The sequence below is a fragment of the Solanum lycopersicum genome, chromosome 11, assembly GCF_036512215.1.
Source record: "Solanum lycopersicum chromosome 11, SLM_r2.1".
In the NCBI taxonomy this organism is placed as follows: domain Eukaryota; kingdom Viridiplantae; phylum Streptophyta; class Magnoliopsida; order Solanales; family Solanaceae; genus Solanum; species Solanum lycopersicum.
This window is the reverse complement of record NC_090810.1, coordinates 10,437,988-10,461,843: the sequence shown is the minus strand read 5'-3', so window position 1 is coordinate 10,461,843 and position 23,856 is coordinate 10,437,988. Positions and strand designations below refer to the sequence as shown.

The window sequence follows — 23,856 nt, the reverse complement described above, 5'->3', positions numbered from 1 at the left end:
TTGGGCAATCATGCCAATGATTTGCAATTTAGAGAATGCATTGAAAAAAAAGGAATTGACATGTTGCAGGCATAATTGACGTTTAGGAAGAAAAAAAGAAGAAGAAGGTCACATTGGAGCAGTGGTTTGTTGATTCTATTTTATACATATATAAAATTAAGATATTAGTTTGATATATTGAGATTGGTAATTATTTATTAGGTGTATATTATATAATTTAACATTGAATTCAAGGGTATTGAGAGATGTTAAAGTTAAGTTCTTGGCTTGAAATTTAGCAAGTATGAAAAATTTGGCATACCAATATATATCAAGATTGGGAGTTTGGTTGGAAATATGAGTGAGTTTAGCGTCTATGATAGACATATAATAATTTGAATGTCTACAAAAATTTGCTTACTTATGAATATTGCATAATTGGTAGATTGGGAACGTTCCGAAACTTTGCGAAAAGGGAAGGAACTATCTTGAAGATTCGTGGCACGAGGTTCGGCTCTTAAGGTATGTTAAGACTTTTAGACTTGTTGAAGGACGTTTTCCTAATTAGAGATAAAAAATAAAAATAGACAAAAGGGTAAGGGCGAAAGATGGGGGTCTCGTATCAATGGTGTGACGGACATTGGTACGATTACCGATGTTATAAAACAGAAAATTTCTACTATAGAATGTGGATTGTAATTTGAGAATGCCAAGCATATGGGCATTAGGTGATATATTATTGACTTGAAATCCTTGTGTGATTGTGTTTTCTTTATTACACCTGTATAGTTGTGATAATCGAGGTGGTTATATAATATGTCGATATCTGACTGATTCGGGTGCATCATCATCCCCTTTATCGAAATGATATTGTGTACATGCATTGACATGAGATTGAGTATAAGTTGGGCACGTGGAGATCGTCCGTGCTGGGGATGGTGAGATGTTAAGATTTTAATTTGGGCGCGTGGAGACCGTCCGTGCAAAAATTGTTTGATATTATGATAGTGCGTTGAGATCGTCCGCACAGACATGTGGAGATCGTCCGTGTCGGTATATGGACCTCGCGAGTCCCCCATGGGTCATGAGCTCTCGATGTACTTCCGAGGAGTATTATGTATATACGGTTGAGTGAGTACTGGTATTCTGAGACGATTCATTACATGGTATCATATTGCATTGCATTTCATCACATCATTTATTTTTTTATGATTAAGTGTTTTGTTTGGTGTTTGGAAAGTACTTGATGCTTGACTACCTTTATTGATGAAACTTAAATAGTGAGTGTAATACATATATACTTATATAATTTAAGAATTTTTTTTAAACTCCCATCACTACTTCTTCGTTGTCGGTCAATGATACATACTGAGTACACGTGGTTTCGTACTCATACTACACTTGTTGCACTCTTTGTGGTGCAGATTCGATTCCGAGTAGGAGCACATCTCGAGGAGCAGTTTGAGTCCGAGTTTGGAGTGTCTTGGAGTTGTGGTGAGCAGCTTGGCTGTTCCGTGGCCCACACCTCCCTCTATCTTTTACGTATTTTGTTATTCAGTATTCAGACAGGATATCCCTTATGTTAGATTTGTCATTTTAGTTTCAGACTTGCATCGTATTTTGAAAGCTCTTGTACTTATGACACCAATTCTTGGGTAGTATTTTTTTCAGTTTTCCGCATTCGTACTTATAAAGAACTTAGTGTTGGTGATTCGACAATTTGTTGTCTTTTCACTTATTAGTTAGTTAAGTTTGTTAAAATATGTTGGTTGGCTTACCTATTGGTTGGGAACATAGGTGCCATCACAACTCGTGATTTTGGGTCGTGACATTTTCAATTCTTTAGTAAAGGTACTAACGGTATATCAACCAAAAATCAATTAGTGAAAAATTACGAACAAAAATTTTCAGGGCCATATTTTAAAATTTTGTAACAACATCAATAGTTGTTTACCAACTGAATATTGGTTGGTAAGTTTACCAAAAAATTAAAATCGATTGATAATATTTATCAACGAACCTTTTGACAACGGATTAATATAAGTTGACATTTGGTTGATAACTCAATTTGCCAACCAATTTGATTAATTTACCAACGATTTTTTTTGTTGGTAATTGTGTTTCCTTTTGTAGTAATAACTTATTCTATTAATAATATGTTAAGGTTTTTAATTTGATAGCCAACAATTTGATTTTCTTAATATGGCAATGACTAATTGACTTTTTGATATTAATTAATGGGAAAATGCATAAGTACCCTCTTAACCTATGTCTGAAATCTCAGAGACACACTTATACTATACTAAGGTTCTATTACCCCCTGAACATATTTTATAAATAATTTTCTACCCTTTTTCGATCTACGTGACACTAGTTTGAAAAAAAAATGTCGACACACCTTGCGCCCACAAGATAGTGTCACGTAGATCGAAAAGGAGTAGAAAATTATTTATAAAATAAATTCAGGAGGTAATATGACCTTAGTATAATATAAGTGTGTATCTAGAATTTTGGATATTAATTGAAGAGATACTTGTACATTATTCCTTAATTAATTAATATTTAATTTATTACGGAACTCATGAAATATTTGATAAACTTCATGGAAATAATTTTGATCTTAATGTGCACTGTATGCACAACTATTATTGGTAGTAATTTATAGCATTAATGACATATTGACAGTTACAAAAAGTTACTGGTGATAAGACTGAAGGGTATGGAATTTACCATATACTATATCTATATATATTACTTTGGTTTGTTAAAAGAGGGACAATGAGATATTACATCAAAATAATTTTTCTTTTCTTCCTTATTTATTTATTTGGTTTCTTAAGTAAAATATATTTTTTGTTAGATTCTTTATTCCTAATTTTAGTACAAGAAAAACTTGTTGAATACACATTTACTGGTGAAATATCCTTAAGGATAATGACATAGGCACGCCTCAAGTTACGTGACTTCCAATAGTTTTACAACAATAATTATACAAATATAAATATTTCTTGCCATCTTTTTTTGTCTCTCTCTCACTTTATACAAACACAAGTTATACAAAAGACAATATAAAATTTGTGTTTGTATAAAACGAGAGAGAGATTTCATATACAAATGTTTTAACTTGATTCAATTATATACGAATTTAAATTTTATGCAGATATATAGACTGAATCATTCATTAATATACATAGTAGTTAAATATATACAATTATCTAATCGGTATACATATACAATTCACCTCTCTCCACTCTCTACCCACTCTAGCTCGTCTCTCTCAATCTCGCTCGTCGCTCTAACCAAACACAGAGAACATATACATATACAAACACAATTTCATAGACACAGACGAATGAGCGCTCGATTAATACAATTGGAGCGATTTATACAAATTAGATGCTCCATAACAAACATAATCTGGTTATGAAGCGTAAATAACAAAATTATAGCTGTAGAGCTCTAATATAATTTTTTATCTTTGATACTCCTAAAATTTACTCAATAAAATGTGACTATATTTATTCTAAGCTAATTACATTATTGTATTTATTCATGTTTTAACTTTAACTATATATTTTTTTAAAAATAAAAAAATAAACTTGCCACATCATGAAAGATGTAGTTGAGATGACCCGACCCGTTTCTTATGCTTATGAGAGCGGGTCATCACTTGTCCGTTAGAAAGAGAGAAGAAATGAAGGCTTTGAGTATAGCCGTAGCAGCATTTTCAACATTCCATACAACTCGCCCTCGTCTCTTCACTTTCCCAAACCCTTCTACTTCTTCTTCTCTCCTTCTTCCGTCCTTCAAACTAAAGAGATTTTCTATCTTCTCCGTTCAACAAACGCCGCCGGCGTTAGGGTTTTACGCCGGAGTTACAACAATGGTGGAGGGCTCAGCATTTCAGCCGTTGTCAGTTCAAGTGAAGGACCATATTGATTTATCGCCGAAAGAGGAGCAGATATTCAACCGTCTTCTTCAAGTTGTCGAGCATTATAATATGGGAACACAGCTTCGTGTTGCTGGTGGTTGGGTTCGCGATAAGGTTTTGATTATATTCATATTCTATTGGTTATGTTTTTATTGAGATTTTGCTGCAGACTTCGTTTATCTATACCAAACTAAACTGTTATGAAATTTTACAATCAAATTACTACTATGTATTGTGGAGCTATAACTTAATCCCATCATTGAGAGTCTGTTTCAACTTATATGATACTTGACGTCCCACATACACCTTTCACAAACTTATCTCACAAATATTTAACTATTCAGGATTTCAGCTTGTAACATATTTACTTAATACTTTTTTGCACCCATCTTTTCTGTACTGTCACTGATAATTACTCCTTAGGTTTCAATTTGCTCGTCTTACTTTTTAAAAAAGAACGTCTTTTGACAACTCTTTAATTTCGATGTATAAAGTCATGAGAGTAAAGGACATTTTGGTATATTTCACGTATTGATTAAAGACCGCAAGACTCAAAAGTTTCTTTATTTTCTTAAACTCAGCATCAAGTCAAAACCAGATAATCAAATTGAAAAGGAGCGTATGAAAAGGAGAGAGTATGATATATGTAATGAATGTAACACATACCCTCGTGGATGGAGTAGTATTTTTTTTCTCAGAAGTTAAATAGATTATGTATCGAAAATGCACAACTTAACATCAAGTTGGTGCTAGGGTAGTACATGAGACACTAATCCTTCTGTACGGAAACATGAAGGGAGTAGTATTTTCATGGAACTTTAGTGAGTATTACACTCTATAATTTGAAATATTATGTCAAAGGACACTCTATAAAATGGGTCAAGATTTCAAGTCGACCTCACAATCATCTTAGGTCACTGAAAGGGGGGTAGAGGATTTTCACAATGTGGAAATTAGAAAACACACTGCATGAAAGTGTTGTTTAGAGAAGTGGGAGAGAGTACAAGATAAATGAGACTCGAGGTCTTCAAGGCATTGATAGATTGAAAAGAGAATCAGGTCCTATTCATTTGCTTTTTAAATTGCTCAGAACAGATTTAGTCTTAAGTTTAAAGCTTAATACAGGGAGATTCGGTGAAGTAAGCAACCTTTTGATGAGCCTTTATTTTCGAGATCATATTTTCTGGTTTTCTTTTAATCATGGGGGGTATATCCAGGTGTGACAGTGTATACTCTAATAAGTTTTTCATCAATTAAGTTTTCTAGTTTCAACTTAAACTATTCTATCAGTGCGTATGTGGGCAAAGAATAGCTGGTACCAGGCTGGAATGTAGGGAGAAGTTTACAGCAGGTTATCTACCATGGAAATAATTCTTGTGCACACAAATTTGATTTCTAAACTGACAGTGTTCATTTCTTTATAAGAGGTCCCCATATAAAATGTTAATTTTGACTAGTATAGAGAGGGTGGACAACCAAAATTTTGATTAATGCATATTTTTTCTGTACACTTACCTATAGTTGCGTGTTTGATTTAACACTAATTATTTTTTTCCAAATAATTGACCCAAAGAAAAAAAAATATATTCTTGTCATTTTCTGATGGAATGCAAGATCTGAATATTTCTTTTTTCTCCGCAGTCCACACTGTGGGAAATATTCTATAGATATACGCATGCATGTGTCTCACATACTAAAGCTAGCAACAGCATCTGTTATTCACTGTCCATTCTGTAAACCTTGTATCCTTTTCTAGTAACATGTAGCTTTAAGCTTTAACAAATAAACAGAAATAATGCACATCATTGGGGATGTACAACCTTTTTTAGATTTTTTTTCTCTGTCATCTTGTTAATAGCAGCATGCAAAACTATGTAACCTGAACCTATTAGCCTAAACTAGTTTGATGTTTCAGTTGACTACTAACTTTCTTTCCTGTGGACGTTTTCTGGAATTGCTTTCTACAATAGTCAAGAAATTAGATTTTGTTGTTTTATATAAGTGATTTGTTTTTCTACGACTTCTTTTCCTTTGGCTAATCTGGAATTCTATTTCTGAAGCTGCTAGGTAAAGAGTGCTATGATATTGATATTGCTCTTGACAACATGTATGGACGAGAATTCTGTGAGAAAGTGAACGAGTACTTGTCAGCATCAGGTGAGGAAACCCAAGGAGTTGGTGTTATCCAATGGTATGTTCCTGCATTCTTTCCTCGTAAGATGTCTGTTTCCAATTTTTTTCTATCACATTAGGGAAGGGGGACAATGAGAATAAAAACCACATCTATCGTGGAAAACTCCCACTTGTACATTGGACTATAAGTCTTGGTTTCGGCAGATGTTGAGCAACCAAAATAGAGGTAAAAGTTGGGTCTGTCTTTGATTTCAAAGGAGGATGGGTAAATCGGTGAAAGGCAATTGGCACAAATGACAAATGATGAACAAGCATATTAGGAAACTTTTTGTCTCACTAAAACGGGGAGTCCTCTATTGTCTCATCGCAAGGCAATACTTTTAACGAAATAAACTTTATATCTGTGAATGAATTGGGAAAACTAGTCATTTTCACAGATGGCAGATCCACGGACTAGCTATTAGTTAAATTTTTGTTTTTCTGAAGTGGGAAGTGAAGCTGTGTTATCCCTCATTTAATGTAGGCCCAATTACTTTTACACTTTGCTCTAGTAGATTTCTTAGTCTGGAAATTAGTATTGTAGTGAGGGTTCAGATCGCAACAAAAATATAAAAAACTAGGTGGTTTATTCACATTTGCCTAAATCTTGCTTGCCAGAATTATCTCGTACTTGTACTGGTGGGAGTAGTAGATAACCAATGGAATAGTCGAAGTGGAGGCTAGGTAGTTCGAAAACCAGCGTTATTGAAATAATAATAATGTAGTCTAGGACGCGCATTGTGTTATTGAGAACGATCGCCAAGTTGTCATTGACAACAACATATCCAATGTGATCTTGCTAGTGGGGTCTGGGGAGGGTAGGATGTATGCACCTAACCTACCTTTGTGGCCGGGGGGGGGGGTAGAGAGGTTGTTGATAAGGTATCAATTAATTAAAAACATGACTTGAGCATGTATGTTTAACTCTAGTGCAATTGGGTTGCTTTTGTGTAGTCCTCATTTGTGTTTAGTGTAAGAGTATTGTAATAAAGTTCTAGCTAAAATTTATCTTGGCGTAAACGAAAACTCTTTTTTGTAGCTTGGCGTAGAGTAAAACTCTTTCTGCAGGTCTGTGCCCTTTGAGTGGAGTTTGGGACTTGAGGGCTAATATTGGTTTGCCTACATTAAAAAGATGCAAGTTCTTAGTTTTGGTGCTAAAAAAGGAAAAGAGGAAAATTAATACTTGCTCTGCTATATGTAGGGGCCGGCATGGCTCGGTATTGAAAATTTCGGTTTTTAAAAATGCTGTACTGTTACCATGCCAAATTAATTTGATATGGTTTGGTATTTAACGTTTGGTTTAGGTATTTTGCAGCACGGTAAATCGGTAACCATAGTTTGGTCACCTTCAACTTACATATATTCATATAAATAACTATGACCTCGACTTGTTAAGAAACAATCATACTTACACCTTACACTTGTAGAAATATTTAAATAGAAGTACAAACAATTTCCTTCATTACTCAATCTCCGAAAAAGGACATTTCAATCAAGATAGAGTAGTCAAAGTTCCAACGTCTAAATAGTTAATTTTGTATTAATACTATTTGATATATTTGCCAGCATTATGATATATCTGAATTTAGATGTAACTATACACTTCGGTGTAGTATTTGGTATTTCGATATTTTTGTTATAATACTGAATACCTTATCGAGTACCAAATACCATAATTTCTGAAACTGTAGTATAAAAATTTTCAATTTCGATATGGTATTCTGTATCTACCGTACCATGCCTGCCTCTAGCTATAAGGGGTCGTTTGGTTGGGACAAGTTATTCCGGGATTAGTTGTCTCGGGATAAGTTATCCTGGAATAGTTATTCCACCCTGTATATTCCCATCAGTAAGGTATAAATAGTCCTAGGATTGCCTAATACTGCCAACCAAAACGGCATGAAAAAATAGTCTTGCATTTCATCCCTGGGATAATGCCTTATACCTCACACCAAACTACTTTAAGATCTTACGACTATCTGTTTTGATTGTGATAAACCACTTTCTTGTTTTTGTTGTAGAGTAATTTATCTATAACTAAATACAGTTTTTCAATTTTTACAGCAATCCTGATCAGTCAAAACACTTGGAAACAGCAAGGATGCGCCTTTCCGACGTATGGATTGATTTTGTCAACTTAAGAGCAGAAGACTACAGTGAGAACAGTCGAATTCCAACAATGGTATGTAGATGTGAATTGGTAATCAAATGTATATCTTCTCTCTTTTTTTTTTTAACCATAAATGCGAGGATGAAGTCCAACTAGATTCCACCAAACTTAGCTATGAAAAATTAACAAAAGGGAGTAAAAGGAGTAAGTAAATCTAGAACCTCTGCATGAGTGTCCTTCAATGCATTCGGTATCAAAGACCTCAGTTAAGAGACTGCAATGCTTAGTTTCATGCTTTCAATTAAGAATGACCTAGTCCTAAGATTTGAGGTTACTAAGTGGGCAAAATTGGGGTGGCTATTTACTGAATGAGAAGGCTGAATCATGTTACCAGTTCCAGTCCACCGCTTGCTCAAGATCAATCTCCTATTTAATATGTTGGAATAGTTGAATTACCAAGATATAATTTCTTTTAAACATGTTTTTTTTAAAATAGGACCTTTATACATGAACTTAATCAGCTATTGTTGCTATAGTATGAAGTCTTCATATATTTATTGATATCTGTTAATATCAAATTCCTTTCCATTTATTTAATGTTGTCATCCTAACTGTTATATCAAAAAACTAAAATGTCAAAGTTTTAACACTCAAGCGTGTGTTCAGTGTACCATGTATGCTAGTTTCTTCATTAACTTTTTCTCATCTGTTGTTCCTTTAGAAATTTGGGACTGCAAAACAGGATGCTGATCGCAGGGATTTAACCATTAATAGGTACTTTGTAATATCTTTACTTTCTGGCACCTTATTTTTATTTTTGCAACACCTTCACTCTTGTAGGCAGCAACTTGGTTTAGTCGATCTATTTCCCTTCATCCCAGCCCAAAGTCCCAAACAACAAAAACGAGTAAATGAGGAAACAAACGCACCTTGTTCACATCAGTGTTAGAGCACAAACTCCAGTGGAGCTTTTAGTTTCTTTTTCTTCTTCCTTTTTTTTTCTAATATATTTATTCATTTTCTCTGTATCTTTTTTGTTTGTTTTATTTTTTTCTCTCAGAGGTGTGTGTGTGTGTTTTCATATCTCTTCATTTAGTTTTTTTTTTGAAACTGGTAACATTGTATTCCTCAGCATTAAGGGCTATGCTGGCCACCTCCAAAACTGTTCAAATAAAAAACAGGACTACTTACAAAGCTCCTATGAAATCCACTAGTTGAATTTCTTCTTCTATGTTCATTACTTTACACCAAAAACCTAAAGTGGTAATTACTTTCCACTTAATCTTCTCTATAGTGCATTCTTTCCCTACAAAAATTCTCTGATTTCTCTCCTTCCAAATGCTCCACCAGATACAAGTAGGTACGGTTCTCCACCACCTCCTCTGGCTTTTACTACCTCCCCTTCTGACCCAGCAACTTAGTAGGTCTGCTGTATGTTCTGGCATAATCCAATTTAGACTCATTATATTGGTAAATAGAGCCCATACGCGTGTTGTTACTTTGCAGTGGAGAAACAGATAATTGTTGGTTTGTAGGGCCTCTTTACAAAGATAACGTCTTGAGGCAATAATTTTTCCCCTCTTTTTAAGTTTATCATGTGTCAGGCAAGCTCTCCCAGTTACCAATCACGTGAAACACTTCACCTTAGTAGGGGCTACACTCATCCATGTAGCACTCCACGGCCCTGATTTCTTCACCGCTATTGTGGCTAGATCCCTTTTGTACATTCTGTTCATGAAGAATTGACCATCAGTATGATGCCTCCATAACAATTTATCTGTTTCCAGATTTGTGCCAGGAAAATCTCCAATCAAAGCTAGCATATCCGTTACCCAGTCTATTTCCCAATCATTAAGAAATCTTCTAAAGAGCAAATTCCAACCTTGTGGGGACCAAACCTCTTGTATTTTACTGTCAGGATTCAGGCAAATGGAAAACAACCCAGGGAATAAATTTTCCAAGGACCCTTGACCAGTCCAGTCTTCCTTCCAGAACAAAGCCTTATTTCCTCGACCAACCTTTATCCTTACATTGTCTCTGAAAGCCAGCCATAGGTTTCTTATAGTCCTCCATACTCCCACACTATATGTTTCTGTCACTTCCTCTGAACACCATTGATCTTCCTGACCATACTTGATCTAGCCTTTGGATGCATTAATGTATTAGTCCAACTTTATTTAAAGTTAGCTTTTTGTTTCCAAAAGATAAATATGATTTCCTTGTTTAATCGGTTAATCCTTCACTAAAGATTATGTTTACAGCTTGTTTTACAACATTAACACCAGATCAGTCGAAGATCTTACAGAAAGAGGTTAGCATGCCTCTCTTCCTTTTGTCCAGATCCAGTAGCGTACCAATAAAGATAGTTAAACTACAAGTGTCTAAATAATTATATTCATGTTTCTCAGGCATTGCAGATCTGAAGTCTGGAAAAATTGTCACTCCACTACCTCCAAAACAGACCTTTTTGGATGATCCCCTAAGAGTTCTTCGAGCTATTCGTTTTGGTAATGCATTAGACAATCTCTCAGTTGCCTCCATCCCTCTTCTTATGAAAGCCTTGTTAATTCTATATGTGGCATAGATGTCGGTTGTTACAGTTGACTGAAAAAATATACAAAAAAGCTCTAACGTTCATTGGTGTTTTAAGCGCATATAAGACATGGGCTTAAAAGACGCAAAGGAAGATACAATACAAATATATGTTTAGTCCAAGACTAATATTTTTAAGCACGAGTAACAAATATATGAATAAAGAAATTGAAAAAATTATGAAAAAGTGAAATATCAACTGTTTAGTGTCACCTCTTCAAAAGAACTTCGTTGGCAAGTAACAGTATGCCTTAGGACCTTGATGACGACACTGAAGCACACATTAAGCGAGGTGAAGCACTCAACAAATTTTAAGCCTCACTCTAGGGCTTAAACACATCTTTGACAACATTGCAGCTTTGGAGTTTCAAGCATGGATTTATAATCCGTTGAGTTAAACTTTAAACAGGTGGAGCTCTTTCTGCACAGAGCTCATGTGCGAATAATAGAACGGGTATAGCCATCCCCGTCAAATTCAAGAGTGAGACTTTCTCCATGTTTAACCTTGGCTATTTTACAGGCTTAGCAATATCATTCCCAAACTTAACAATGTTTAATAAATTTGAAATTCAAACTATAGCACAAAAGGATATAAGGGTCTGGTCTGGGTGTGTGAGTACGGTATTAGGGATTTTAATAATGTTAGATTCAGTATGTTTAGTATATCACCCAAATCAACATGTATGAATTATGATTGTTTTGGAGGTATTTCTTCGAAGTCATTAGCATATTGAATATTTCTAAGTGTTTTGTAGATTGAGCTAAGTGGGGCATCTAAAGTAGTATTAGTTCAGGAGTTCATCCTTATCCTTCAAAATTACTTATAAAAATAAAACATAAGATGAGGAATTTCTCCGAGAGAACTAAATTGTGTTAAGGGCTGGCTGGATAAGGACTTTCCACTATACAAGTGGTGTACAGGCAGCAGTGAGACTACACCAATATATTGTTCTCTACAAAGAGCACACCTAAATTTGATGAGAATCTGAAACAAGGTCAAGTCATTAAACTTGGTCATTTCGATCAACATGTCTGCAAGTGACTCCCTGCCCATCTGCTTTGGCCAATGGTCTAGAAATGGCTGCAAGAGACTGCTCTGTGAGCCTATCATTTTCTACCCTTCAAAGGCTCTCTTATTCCTTTTCCCTCAGAAGTACCTGTACCAACCAATTCTCTTGTTGTCTTGATTTCTTAATCTTTGGTGTTAGCCAGAACAAAGGAGCAGGAACAAACTCCTCTATGTAACCTAAAATGGCTTGGATCTACTGCAGGGGGCTCTTGCATTACCTTCAATGTAATCTAGCACGAATTAAGCAATTCTTTTTGTTCCCCGAACTGGTTCAAATCCATCTCGTGGAAGAGGTTGCATATTTTATTTGTGTACATTTCTTTTTGAGTAGACTTAAGTCAAATGTAATGGTTAACTTTTTCTTATCTCCTTCAATCACTTTAGGTTCCAGTAATGTTCGTACTTGGCTGGGATGTAACTTTGTTGTGCTAGAAGCTAGATGACACTCACATTTTCCATTTGATTTGGTGATTTTAGGTGCAAGGTTTGGGTTTATATTAGATGAAGAACTAAAGAAGGCAGCTGCAGATGAAGACGTGAGAGTTGCTATTGCTGATAAAATTAGCAGAGAACGCATAGGACATGAAGTATGTTTATCTTATCTCTAAGTGAAATTTTACGTGATTGAAATTAATTTGGAGCTCTAGATTGTGCTTCAAATCTTCATTTCACTTCCTTTTTTTATAGATTGATCTTATGATGTCTGGTGACCAACCGGTCAAAGCAATGACTTATATTGCTGACTTGAAGTTATTTTCGGCTGTATTTAGTCTTCCTTCTGATTTTGAGCCATCAATTCCTGATGGATGTGATAGGTATTTTTTACTCTCTCCCACATCTTCTTTATTTTTGAGAAATCATTAGCTGTGTGCTTGTTGAGATGCTCCTTACAAAGAAAATGTGTATATTGCTGTGTTCACAAGGACCAAATATCCAACAAGCCTAGTTCATTCAGTCTTCGCTAGTAGAAGTAAAGGGATGACCTTGTTTGCCTTGAAGAAAGAAATATTAACCCTGATTGCTCGGTACTAGAGATGGGGTTGAAGGAACCTCCCCTAAACTGGACGCTATTTTCTTGGGAGAAGGATGGTAGTAGAAGTAAGACATGATTTTGTTTGCTTTTGGTGATGGGAATATGGATTTAACTGCTTAGAGCTAGATATATGGAAAACCTAACAACAGGAAGAAGTTCTGAGCATTCCCCTATGTGATGGTTTCTCTGGTCTAACTCCAGTAGTTGGTAAGCTAGATTGTTTCTATATGCTTTTAGCAGTGTCATCGTCTCTTGGGTGTTATCATTTTTAGTTTTGTTGGGAACACTTCATTTTTTGTTTTTGAGCAAGTAACAAAGTTTGTATTATAGACCAGTACTTGAAATTCCCAATTTACCAGAGAAGTAAAAAAAAAAAAAACTAAAATAATACAATCCTAACAGGAATCAAACTTTCCTAGGATTGTCTTTTTATCTTCAAAATAGGACTTCGTACACCAAAACAAAATAACAGAATACAGTTGAGTTTAATCTTCTGTATTGTGTTCTATCCTCAAAATAACTGACAAAAGAAAATTTTCTATCCTCAACACCTGACATTTCCTTCTTTCCAGATGGTCCACCATATACACGCAGGAATGATTCTCCAATCGTCTATGTCCCTTGCCTCAATTCCAGCTTCTCCTAGCTAAAATGAGTATGAACAATCTAGCCAGGCATTGTTCAAGAGATACCTCTGAGATGATAAAAATCTTCCATAGGTGATCTTTGACTCTGCAATGTAGGAATAAGTGGCCTACAATCTCAACTTCATTCCCACATAGAAAGACCTTGAGCATAAAGAGATTCCTCTCTTCACACATTCATATATCAACACAGCCTCATTGGCTAACAATCATGTGAAACAACCAACCTTGTAAGGTATCATGACCTCCAGAGATACATTTCCATGGCCAAATAGAAATCTGAGGCTCTGGCAAATTCATAATCTTATATCTTGCATTCACCATGTAAAGGCCCTCTATATTACCAGTCAGTTACAAACAGTTTACTCCTTGCTATCTGTTGAAGGATTCCGGGTGTTTGTAGAGTTCAGTTAGTCTATAAATCTCCTGATCATTCATCATCCATCTAAGCAACAGTTCCCAGCCTTGAGGAGACCACATCTCTACCACTTTCCTGTTTTGGTGTTGAGCAAGAGGATACTGTTCAGGAAAAGACTCCTGCAAACTCCTATTGCTTATCCACTTATCTTTCCGAAGATGGTGTTGTTGCCATTGTGAACTCTGATAATAGAATGGCTCTTACTGGCCATTAAACTCTGATGGACCTCCATTTACTCAATCCATATGGGGTATGGATCTCCTTGGAACCCAATTATCCTGCTCCCCATAGCTGTTCTTGATAAAACTTCCCTAAATAGTCTGTGGTTCCTGGGAGTATCTTCATAACCATTTTGATTTCAAAGCTTTGCTCTGGTTCTTCAAATTCATAATGCGAAGTCCTTGTCTTTTGCTTCTATCAAGATTTTCCACTTTAGTAAATGGAAACATCTTTGTTCCCTGTTCCCTTGCCATATAAAAGAAGATGAAGTATGATCCCAGGTTGTATTTGGTGGTGGACTATCGGGAGGAAAAGGCATCTAAGATGCTTTGAAGGAAAGAGCAACTCAATCCAGACTATAAAGCATAACTGTATTTTACTTTTTCACCATGGAGAATACTAAGACTCTAATGCAGTTGTTAGAGTCTCTATAGATCTTTTTGCTTAGATTAGCTGGTTTTTTGGGAGGGAAAGGAATACTAAGACTCTAATGCAGTCTCTATAAATCCTTTTGCTTAGATTAGCTGGTTTTTGGGAGGGAAAGGAATCTAAGAAGCTTTGAAGGAAAGAGCAACCCAATCAAAACGATAATGGTTAATTGTATTTTACTATTTCATTTTTGGTGTAAACACGAGTCATGGAGAATACTGGGTTCTCTATAGATCTTTATGCTTAGGTTAGTTTGTTCTCAACTTCTCATGACATGTAATAATGACTAAACAACCCTTTTTGGTTAATACAATACGTTGACTTAGTCATTTTTTTTCATCAGTCAGAACTTCTTCTCTTGCTGAGAGCCACATGAAAAAAACTACCTTAAAAGGTACTTTGACTTTCCAAACCATCTTCCATTGCCAACAACCCACCCAATTGTTGGAGGAATTAAGATCTCTTTAAGCAGAATTAACAGTGAATTTTCCGATACTGTCATACTGCCAATCCATACTGTCTTCTTCTTCTGTTAAGCCATTGAACTGGGCTACAGTGTTGTAGAAATAACAGCCCTGTCCATTTCTTAGTTGTAATCTTCGTAGATTGAGATTCCATCATTTTCCTGTCCATACTTCAGACACAGGTGCTTGTTGTTGACATTAAGTTTAGATCTCTGGAAGTACATGCTTTGTGTGTCCTGCTCCAAATATTTGTCATTCCAAAAGGATATTTTCATCCCCCCATTTCAAAGCCCACCCTTGATTGGAAGATTGACCATAGTTTTTGATGGCTTTGGATACTGCAACCATAAGGAGTGGCCGATGTCCTTTTCCCTATAGTTAGCTTTAATATCTTTCTTTTCCAGAGTGGGTTATTTGCAGTACCTCCATAGCCATTTCATCAGTAGGCTTAGTGTGAATCGTCATGTTCCTGACTCCTATCCCCCTTTCTATCTGCTTGTTGTCAGAATTTCCCATTTGTCTAAATGAAATTTCTTCTTATGATGTTATCATCACTGCCTTAAATTGCTCCTTAAAGTATCTATCTCTTCTGTATTACATTATCAAGAGCAAGGAGGATATACATTATATCTGCAGGTAATGCATCAAGCATACTGTTGATCCTGGTCAATCTTCCTCCGTTGGGGATGTATCGACTCTTCCAGTTGGTCAATCACACTTTTCTAGTACCTCATTGCATACCCTCTTGATTTGTTCCTTGCTCTCAAAGGCATACCCAGGTAAGTTAGTAGGATAGAGCTCCTATTGCCCCCCCCCCCCCCCCCCCCCAAGGCATGAGCAAGTGTTTGGATATCTTCCACCTCATTAATGGGATATATGTAGCTCTTGTTCCAGTTTATGAGTAAGCCTAAAATGTATTAAAAGAGGATGAATATAACTTGTTTAAGTATTGGACTTGCTCTTTAAAGGCCTCTTAGAAAGTCAGAGTATCATCTTCATATTGAAGATGTGTAATTTCTAAGCTATTCATGGTGCTGGGAGTTGCCTGGAACCCTCAGACCCACCCATTTATTTAGCTGTCGGTATAATGTTGCTCATGCCTATCATAGCTAGCATGAACAGGAAAGGGGATAGGTGATCTCCCTGTCTCAAGCTTCTAGCCTCTGTAGGAGGAGAAGAAACAATAGGAGAACCAAAACTGAAAAATCGAGTCTGCTAATACACTGTTTGACCCACTTCAACCCCTAGCACAGTAGACCATATTGGATAGTTGGTCTAGCAGGTACTTCCAATTCAGATGATCAAAAACCTTTTGGATATATAATTTGCATTGAATACCTGGTAAATCGCTCCTTTGTCTGCTATCAACACATTCATTTTCTATCATTATAGCATCCATGATTTGCCTCTTTTGATCAATGATATCTATTGGCAATCCAACTGTTTGTGGATCACTTGCTTCTCGAAGTTTCTGTCAATATTTTAGAAATAATCTTGTGTATTCTACCTCCAATCAGGCAATTGGTTGAAGTCAGACAATTCAAATAAACCTTCATTGTGGAAATTTTACTCTGTGGCTATTACATCTGGACCGATCACCTCCCAACATTAAGAGAAGAATACCATGATGTATCCATCTGATGCTGGGGCTTTGTCTCCTGCACATGCTTTGACACAGTCCAGGATCTCCTGTGGCTCAAAAGGCGCCATCAACATCATATTGTCCTCTGCATTATCATGGGGCAATCCCTCATGTTGAAATGTGGTCTCCATTCCTGAGTCTCTGAGTAAAGTTCTTCATAGTAGGACACTATTTCCTCCCAACCAAATTGGGGAACCACTGGGGATGAGAATGACTCAGTCCACAGCATCATTTGATTTAAGCACTCTAGGCGCCTGTGCCTCCAATGATTGGTTTGTCAATCACACACTCTCTTGCTTAATGTCAGCTATGTCAGTCAGTTTCTCCTCGTACTGTTAGCTTATCAGTGTCTTCACTTTCTTGTGTTTCTGCCATAGAGTCCTAGATCTTTGTATCCAAGCAATCTCGTGTCTTGCTATATCTTCAAATTCCATTGATAGCTTTTGGTTATTTCATCTTCTGTTAATAGCTTCTGATCTTGGATTTTCATCCAGCTTGTTAACTGATTTAAAACACATTGTTTCTGTAGTCATAGTTTACTATAGATTGTTTTACTCCATTCCTTTAGCTTCTTCTTCAGAGCTTTCAATTTGAAGGCCAGAATGTAATCAGGCCTTCCAGTGAAACAGAAGGATCTCCACCAGTTCTTTATTCTGTCACCATAGTCTTCTGCTCGAAGCCACCAATTCTCAAATTTGAAGTAAGAATTGTTATGTTCCTGTTACCACATTGTAGCATCAATGGTGAGTGATTGGTAGTCTCACTGTGCATGTTGGCATGATGGACTTGAAAATCGGTACAAATGAACCATGTGGGGCGGGAGCTTTGAGAATAGATGATGGCAAATAGATAGACATGCCCGAATATGTGACATTATTATGTGCCTTATGTTCCGGAAGCTTGTATCCCCTTTTTTCTGAAATTAAGAACCTATCCAATCTTTCTGATACTGCATTGTCTACCCTTATCCATGTTCGCCCCCTGTACTTTTAAGTTATCAATATTGTTGTTTCTCTTATAATCATTGGCAATGTGATGAAAGAACTTGGTATTTCAATTCGACAGTCCCTCTTTCATCTATAAGGTCCTAGACCTCTGTCTCTATGCAATCTCCTCATTAATTTGTAGTTCTTCATAATCCATGAGAACAACTGCCTTTTTGACCTTAAAGAGTCCAAGTCTTCCATTTGTCTGAGCAACTTAGACCTTTGGATCTTCAGGTTCCCTTTTTCATTCTTACTCCATTCCTTGAGCTTGCCTTTGAGGGCTTTGAGTTTGCAATCTAATATGTAGTCAAGTCTTCCAGTGCAGACAAAAAAGTTCCACCAAGTTTTAACTCTACCAACAAAACCTTCTGTGGTCAATCACCAATTTTCAAAGTTGATTCCTAGGACCCAGAAAGAGTGCTAAAGGAACATGATAAAATTGTACGAGTGTTTGTGTCATGTTGTTGAGTTGCTCATTCCATTCTAAGGAAATCAAAATTCTATCTATTCTGGATGTTTTGATGTATCATTTTCTAATTTTTGCTCCTTGATGGTTGTTACTTCTTACATGTGAATCACTTGTGACTTCCACAGGCTGTGTGTTTCTTGCTTGGGAACTTTTAAACCTTATTGGACGCTCCTCATTTTCAGTGAGTGTTTCTTCATGATCATGCTTCTGCCTTAACTTGTCATCTGTATATGAAATTAAAAGCTGGTGATATGTCTGAAAATCCTTATGAGTTGTATATACTATTCAAGATTCTATTGCATGCAGATGTGCTCAAATATTTACGTCCTGTTCGGCTTTATTAAAAAAAACAATAATTTATGTCCTGTTAGTCTTTATCAAAAAAAATAAATTTATGTCCTGTTCGTTAGTACAAGGGTGGTTCTTTAACTTATCATCTCATGTTTTCAACAGTTATCTCCTCTTCCATTCTCACCTTACAAAGTAATGTTTGGTTGTACATATTCTGAGAGTTCTATTTTCTTTTTGGTGTGACGAGACAATCAGTATCACTTTTTTTTTGTGATTAGCGATAAAATTGATTTTGATGTGATGATTGATCCAAATGACCCCTCCCCCCATGTCTTATAGGCTAATTAAAAACTAACCTTGTCATATCTATTTCTGGTTCTAGGATGATCAGAGGAGACTTTGCCTGTATGCTGCTTTATTTTTGCCATTCAGAGAGACCATTTATAGAGATAACAAAGCCAAAAAGGTAAACTCTGGACCATCAAAGAGTCCATGCAGGCTTTGCATTGATTGATTCCACTCAGCATCTTTTATGTGACGTGAACAGTTCTTATGATTCCATTCCATCTAGAGTGTGTTTTGCTTAAGATGGATGTTGCTGGATATTGTTTCTAAGCAGAAGAAAAATCATGGCCCTAAAGATACTATTTTTTTATGTAGTTGTAACCTCTTTCTGCGAACTTGATAATGTCTACACATGTTGAGGATTTGCGATTTTTTTTGTCAATAATTACTAACTTTGGCTGATGCTGATCAGATTCCAGTTGTCAATTATATTTTTCGCAATTCACTCAAGTTGAAGGCCAGTGATGCGGAAATAGTGAGTGATTCTTCATGCGACTGTTTCATGAATTTGATTGAACCTTGTGTGACTCTCTACATCAAGAAGTGTGATATTTAATGATCCATTTGCAGGTCATGAGCTTGCATACGGTAACTAGGAAGTTTGTCACCTTAATATCACTACTCATTTCTAAAGACGATATCCAAGTTCTTGAAGTTGATTGGAAAAGGGATACCATTGAGGTTCCAATAGCTTCAAAACTTAGAATATTGACTGGTAACAATATCTTTCTTCTGCAGACAAGTGCTCTACCAATTAGTGTGGCATATTGCAAATTGATATAGTAAATGTTTGTTTACAAACAGGTTTGCTACTTCGAGAAATTAAAGAATTTTGGCGTGTCGCTCTTCTTCTATCTATGCTGCTACATCCTGTTGACGTTGTGTCCTCTACAAGTTTCTCAAATGAGAACTTTGAACTGGACAAGAGTAGCGGATTATTTAAGACAGTAGAGAATGCAGTAAGAACACTAGGTATTGTCATTCGTCCTCTTTGCTTCTAACTTTGTGTTCCCTTTGCGATTGTGAAACTGGACGAATCAATCATCTCATATAGCTACTGAGCATGAATTTTAAGACTTGAGGTTACAATTGCGTCCCTTTTATCTATTATTTTTCTTACTCAATGCTCCTGTGTTGCTGCTCTCTTTCCCCTTAAGCACTTATCTTCAGTGTTGCCTCAGAGTTTGGATCAATTCGGTTGAAGACAGCCATAAAAGATAAAAATAACTTAACCTTGTTCACATTCCTTTGTTATATCCCATACCAAAGTCTTTTCTCACTTCCACACTTATTTAGCGTGGTTCTTAAATGAATTAAGGTTTCTCATGGAGTACGACTCCCACCAAGATGTTTCACTGGACAGTAATATTAGAATAGTAAAATTTTGCATACATCATGTGATGTGCATGTTGCTTTTGTAGAAACTACATATTTGATTGATCTTTTTAACCTATGAGCTTACCTTAATTTCCAGGTCTGGAGAAGGTTTGGGAAATGAAACCACTGGTTAATGGAAAGGAAATTATGAACATTTTGGAGATTAAAAGTGGAGGGCCAGTTGTTAGAGAATGGGTATGCCACTAATACTATTTCCATAACCAGCGTTTAATCGGTTATAAGTATTTACTGATAGTTCAATTTTCTCCGCAGCAACAAAAACTGCTGGAGTGGCAGCTCGCACACCCTTCTGGTTCAGCTGAAGAATGCATCGACTGGATGAAGCAAGCACAGTCAAAACGTGCAAGAACCGAGTAGTTTTGAACTTCAATCATATAAGAGAAGTATTGAATAGCTGACGGAAGAGAAGACGCAAGGTGTTAGATGTTGCTCGACTCGACTTGACCCTTACATGCAGAGAAAGAAATAGGAGAACAGTTAAGTATTTTCTTCAATGGAGGAATAGCCCCTAATCTCTTATTTCCCTTTGCAACACCCATGAGGTTTTGGTAGGTATAGCATATATTTGTAGAAAATCATATCATTTTTCTTTTTGTTGTGGTATTCTCCACATATACAGGCATTTTTTTGTGCCTATTGTTAATAACATCTAATCTTATTTATTTGATTAAAAACTGAAATTTCAATTCACATGCATAATTTTATATTTGGGTAGTGTGATAACCATTGTTGTCTTTAAAGATTCATTCAAATAAATTTAATAAAATTTGGATTCTTCCTCGGTTTTTTTTCTTGTTATATGACGTTTTATGGGTTTTTTTTGAAAAAATATTCAAATAAATATATAATTAGATAGTGTTTTAAATATTTTTTAGTCCCACTAGAATACAACTATCCTTAAAAAAAGGATCATGTATGCCATTATTTTTTAACGGTGTTTTCGATTAAAATTTTATATATATATATATGTATATCTACATAAAAAGCATAAGAAAATTTAATCGGCCACCCCTAGACACAAGTATGTGCATGGTGTTCGTGGTTAAGGATTGAACTTTCAATTTTGAGGTTGTAAGTTCTATTGTCATATTGCTCATTTTTAATGTATTTTCTGTTTCTTTTCCAAAATAAAAATGTTTGGTGCTTGGACTCCTACCTGTAATCCACACATGACAAAACAGTAATAATACCATTAAGTCATGGGCTATATTTGACTTTAAATAGACCATATTATAATATGATATATGTGACGAAAAATTACAAACGGTTGAGACTTAACAATAATAATTTGATCATTCAATTAACCTAACGATATGACACTCACTACCTTCAAATCCTAGATCCGTCTCTGACTTTGGGTATGCATAAATAGACAGTTAAATTTGTATAAAATTGAAGAAATAAAGACAAACGTCCTACATGACATCCTACATTGAAGTTTGAGTCCATGTATTGTAACACGTAGGACTCATGTATCTATTTTTTGTTCAACTTTATACAAGTTTAAGTGCTCATTTGTGCACACTCAAAGTTGGAGGTATAAATGTAAAATGAGATTAAGTTAATGTAAAATTAAAGAAAAAATACTCAACATTATAGTCATTCATAATGTTGAATTGATTTTTTTGTTAGAAAATATTAATTTAATTTTGGTTTGAGTTTTACTAGAATTACTGGCATTAATGAACGTAACCTTTATTATACCATTCAAAATTCAAAGTTTCAAACTTGAAATAATAAGTTAAAATATAAACATAACGAAAAAATATAAGAAATTCAAAATGGTGAATCCAAATTAAACCGAACTCTAATATGAATACTAGATACCAAATAAAAAAGCCCCAAAATATAATTAAAAATAGAGAAAATAATAATATTTTTGAATTATAAGGTAAAATTTAAGTGTCTATAACTACAGAATATAAAATAGCAGTGGTAGTTATTACCATTTTTTCGTTAAATAAACAATTAACTAACCATCTTCTTGAGTCACTTCATATTGAATTAAAAAAGTGTAAAATCTCTGCTTTATTTCATCTTTCTGTTTCGACTTTTTTTTGTAAAAGAAAGAAAAAAGTTACCTGAAAACGACGAAGAAGAAGAAGGGGAAATGGAGATTGATGGACATAATGAAAACGAAGAAACGAGCATAGAAAATGAAGAATCTGATGAAAAAATGGAAGAATTGAATCGAACGAAAAAGGAAACTCCAATACGAAGATAAAATTGGCGACGACAAAGAGGAAGAAGAAAGAAGAAGAAGAGCTGTTGAAAAAGAAAAAGAAGAACGAGAAGAAAGAATAAGAAAAGCAGTTGAAAAAGCTAAACGACCTATTTGTACTTCTGATAACTCTTTACGATACTAATTTTCAGAAGCATTACCATATTCCTGACTAAAAGATCAGAAACTCGATTTGATATCATATATGATTCATAATCTTTACAGAAGCATTACCATATTTCTGACTAAAAGATCAGAAACTCAATTTGATATCATATATGATTCATAATCTTTACAGAAGCATAACGATATTTCTGACTAAGAGATGAGAAAAACTTGATTGGATATGATGTATGTGGCAAACTGTTTGATATAGAATAAAAGAAGTGCCATTTCTTGTTAGTAATGTTTCAGAGATTATCATTCTTTTTGTTCTCTGATGATGCTTATTTATTCACGCTATTTACAGGAAAGAAAATGTAGATTGTTTGTCTGCTCAGCAAAATTATTTGAATTCGAAAAAAGAGACATCAATAGCTTTTGTTTGGATATCTTTTCCTCGCAAGCAACTTTTTGCAAAACAATCCTTCCTGTCATTTGCCTCGGCTGCTGATAAGCCAATAGCAGTCGATAAAGCCACTCAAGATAAGTCGAGACCTAGCACGGTTAGAGTTAAAGTCGAACTTGGTTTACTAGCAATTTTCCACATCGAATGAGAATTCAATATGTCGACAAAAAAACAGGAAAAAGTGTGGAGCAATTTAAGAAGTTTGTATTGGATAATCTGCCGTCTTATTGGAACTTTTGTAAGCAATGAAAGTGAATGTCGACTATTATTAGGAAATAATGCAGCAAGAAACCAAGAAGAAGCATCGAAAACTCTAAGGCAAAGCCGTTGCGCACAAATCAGCTTCAGGGGATCAAAGTTTAATCACTAGAATAACTTTGGTCCTAAAGTTACTGGTGCGAGACTTTGCATCAAAGATACCGTAGAAATAAGCCTTAATTTTCAGTTTCATTTACAGAAGCATTACAATATTTACATGGCTCTGCATTAATGCCTCCCTTAATCAAAGAACTCCATACGACTATTGAATACCAAATGGAAACCTTTTGCCATTAGTTTTTCCTAAGAATAAGTGCAAAGAAATTGAAAAAACGAGTACTAATTTTGAATCTATCCGTGGAAGTTATAACTGTTTTTTTCTCAGTAATTAGTTAGTTTTATTATATAATAGTAAGGGTTATTATTTGTTAACCATTTTCTTCAGTCACTTCATAATCTCTACTCATTTTTTCTCTCTGTTTTGATTTTCTTTGCAAAAAATCAAGAAAATGTTAACTACAGTTCCTGCAATTGGACGTAAGCGAATACGTACTCATGAAGAAGAAGATGGTAATGCAAATGAAAAACGTAGAATTCATCAAGAAGAAGCAGGTCAAA

General features: G+C 35.3%; 1 protein-coding gene across 1 annotated transcript; it reads left to right on the top strand.

The window, feature by feature from the left end:
- The first annotated feature begins 3,658 nt into the window (after positions 1–3,658).
- LOC101245020 (tRNA nucleotidyltransferase cca2-like) lies at positions 3,659–20,881 on the top strand. The gene is made up of 16 exons (XM_026028129.2): positions 3,659–4,024; positions 5,971–6,101; positions 8,147–8,264; positions 8,914–8,966; positions 10,454–10,503; positions 10,601–10,699; positions 12,331–12,440; positions 12,541–12,668; positions 16,221–16,225; positions 18,283–18,338; positions 18,831–18,914; positions 19,206–19,268; positions 19,364–19,508; positions 19,598–19,765; positions 20,268–20,365; positions 20,444–20,881. The coding sequence occupies exons 1-16, from the start codon at positions 3,674–3,676 to the stop codon at positions 20,546–20,548; spliced, it is 1,764 nt and encodes a 587-aa protein (XP_025883914.2). The 5' UTR covers positions 3,659–3,673; the 3' UTR covers positions 20,549–20,881.
- The last annotated feature ends 2,975 nt before the right edge of the window (positions 20,882–23,856 follow it).

Coding starts and splice junctions, on each gene's coding strand:
- LOC101245020 (XM_026028129.2), top strand. CDS start 3,674: ATGAAGGCTTTGAGTATAGCCGTAGCAGCATTTTCAACATTCCATACA. Junction 4,025..5,970: donor GTGGTTGGGTTCGCGATAAG/GTTTTGATTATA, acceptor CTATTTCTGAAG/CTGCTAGGTAAAGAGTGCTA. Junction 20,366..20,443: donor GGCCAGTTGTTAGAGAATGG/GTATGCCACTAA, acceptor TTTTCTCCGCAG/CAACAAAAACTGCTGGAGTG.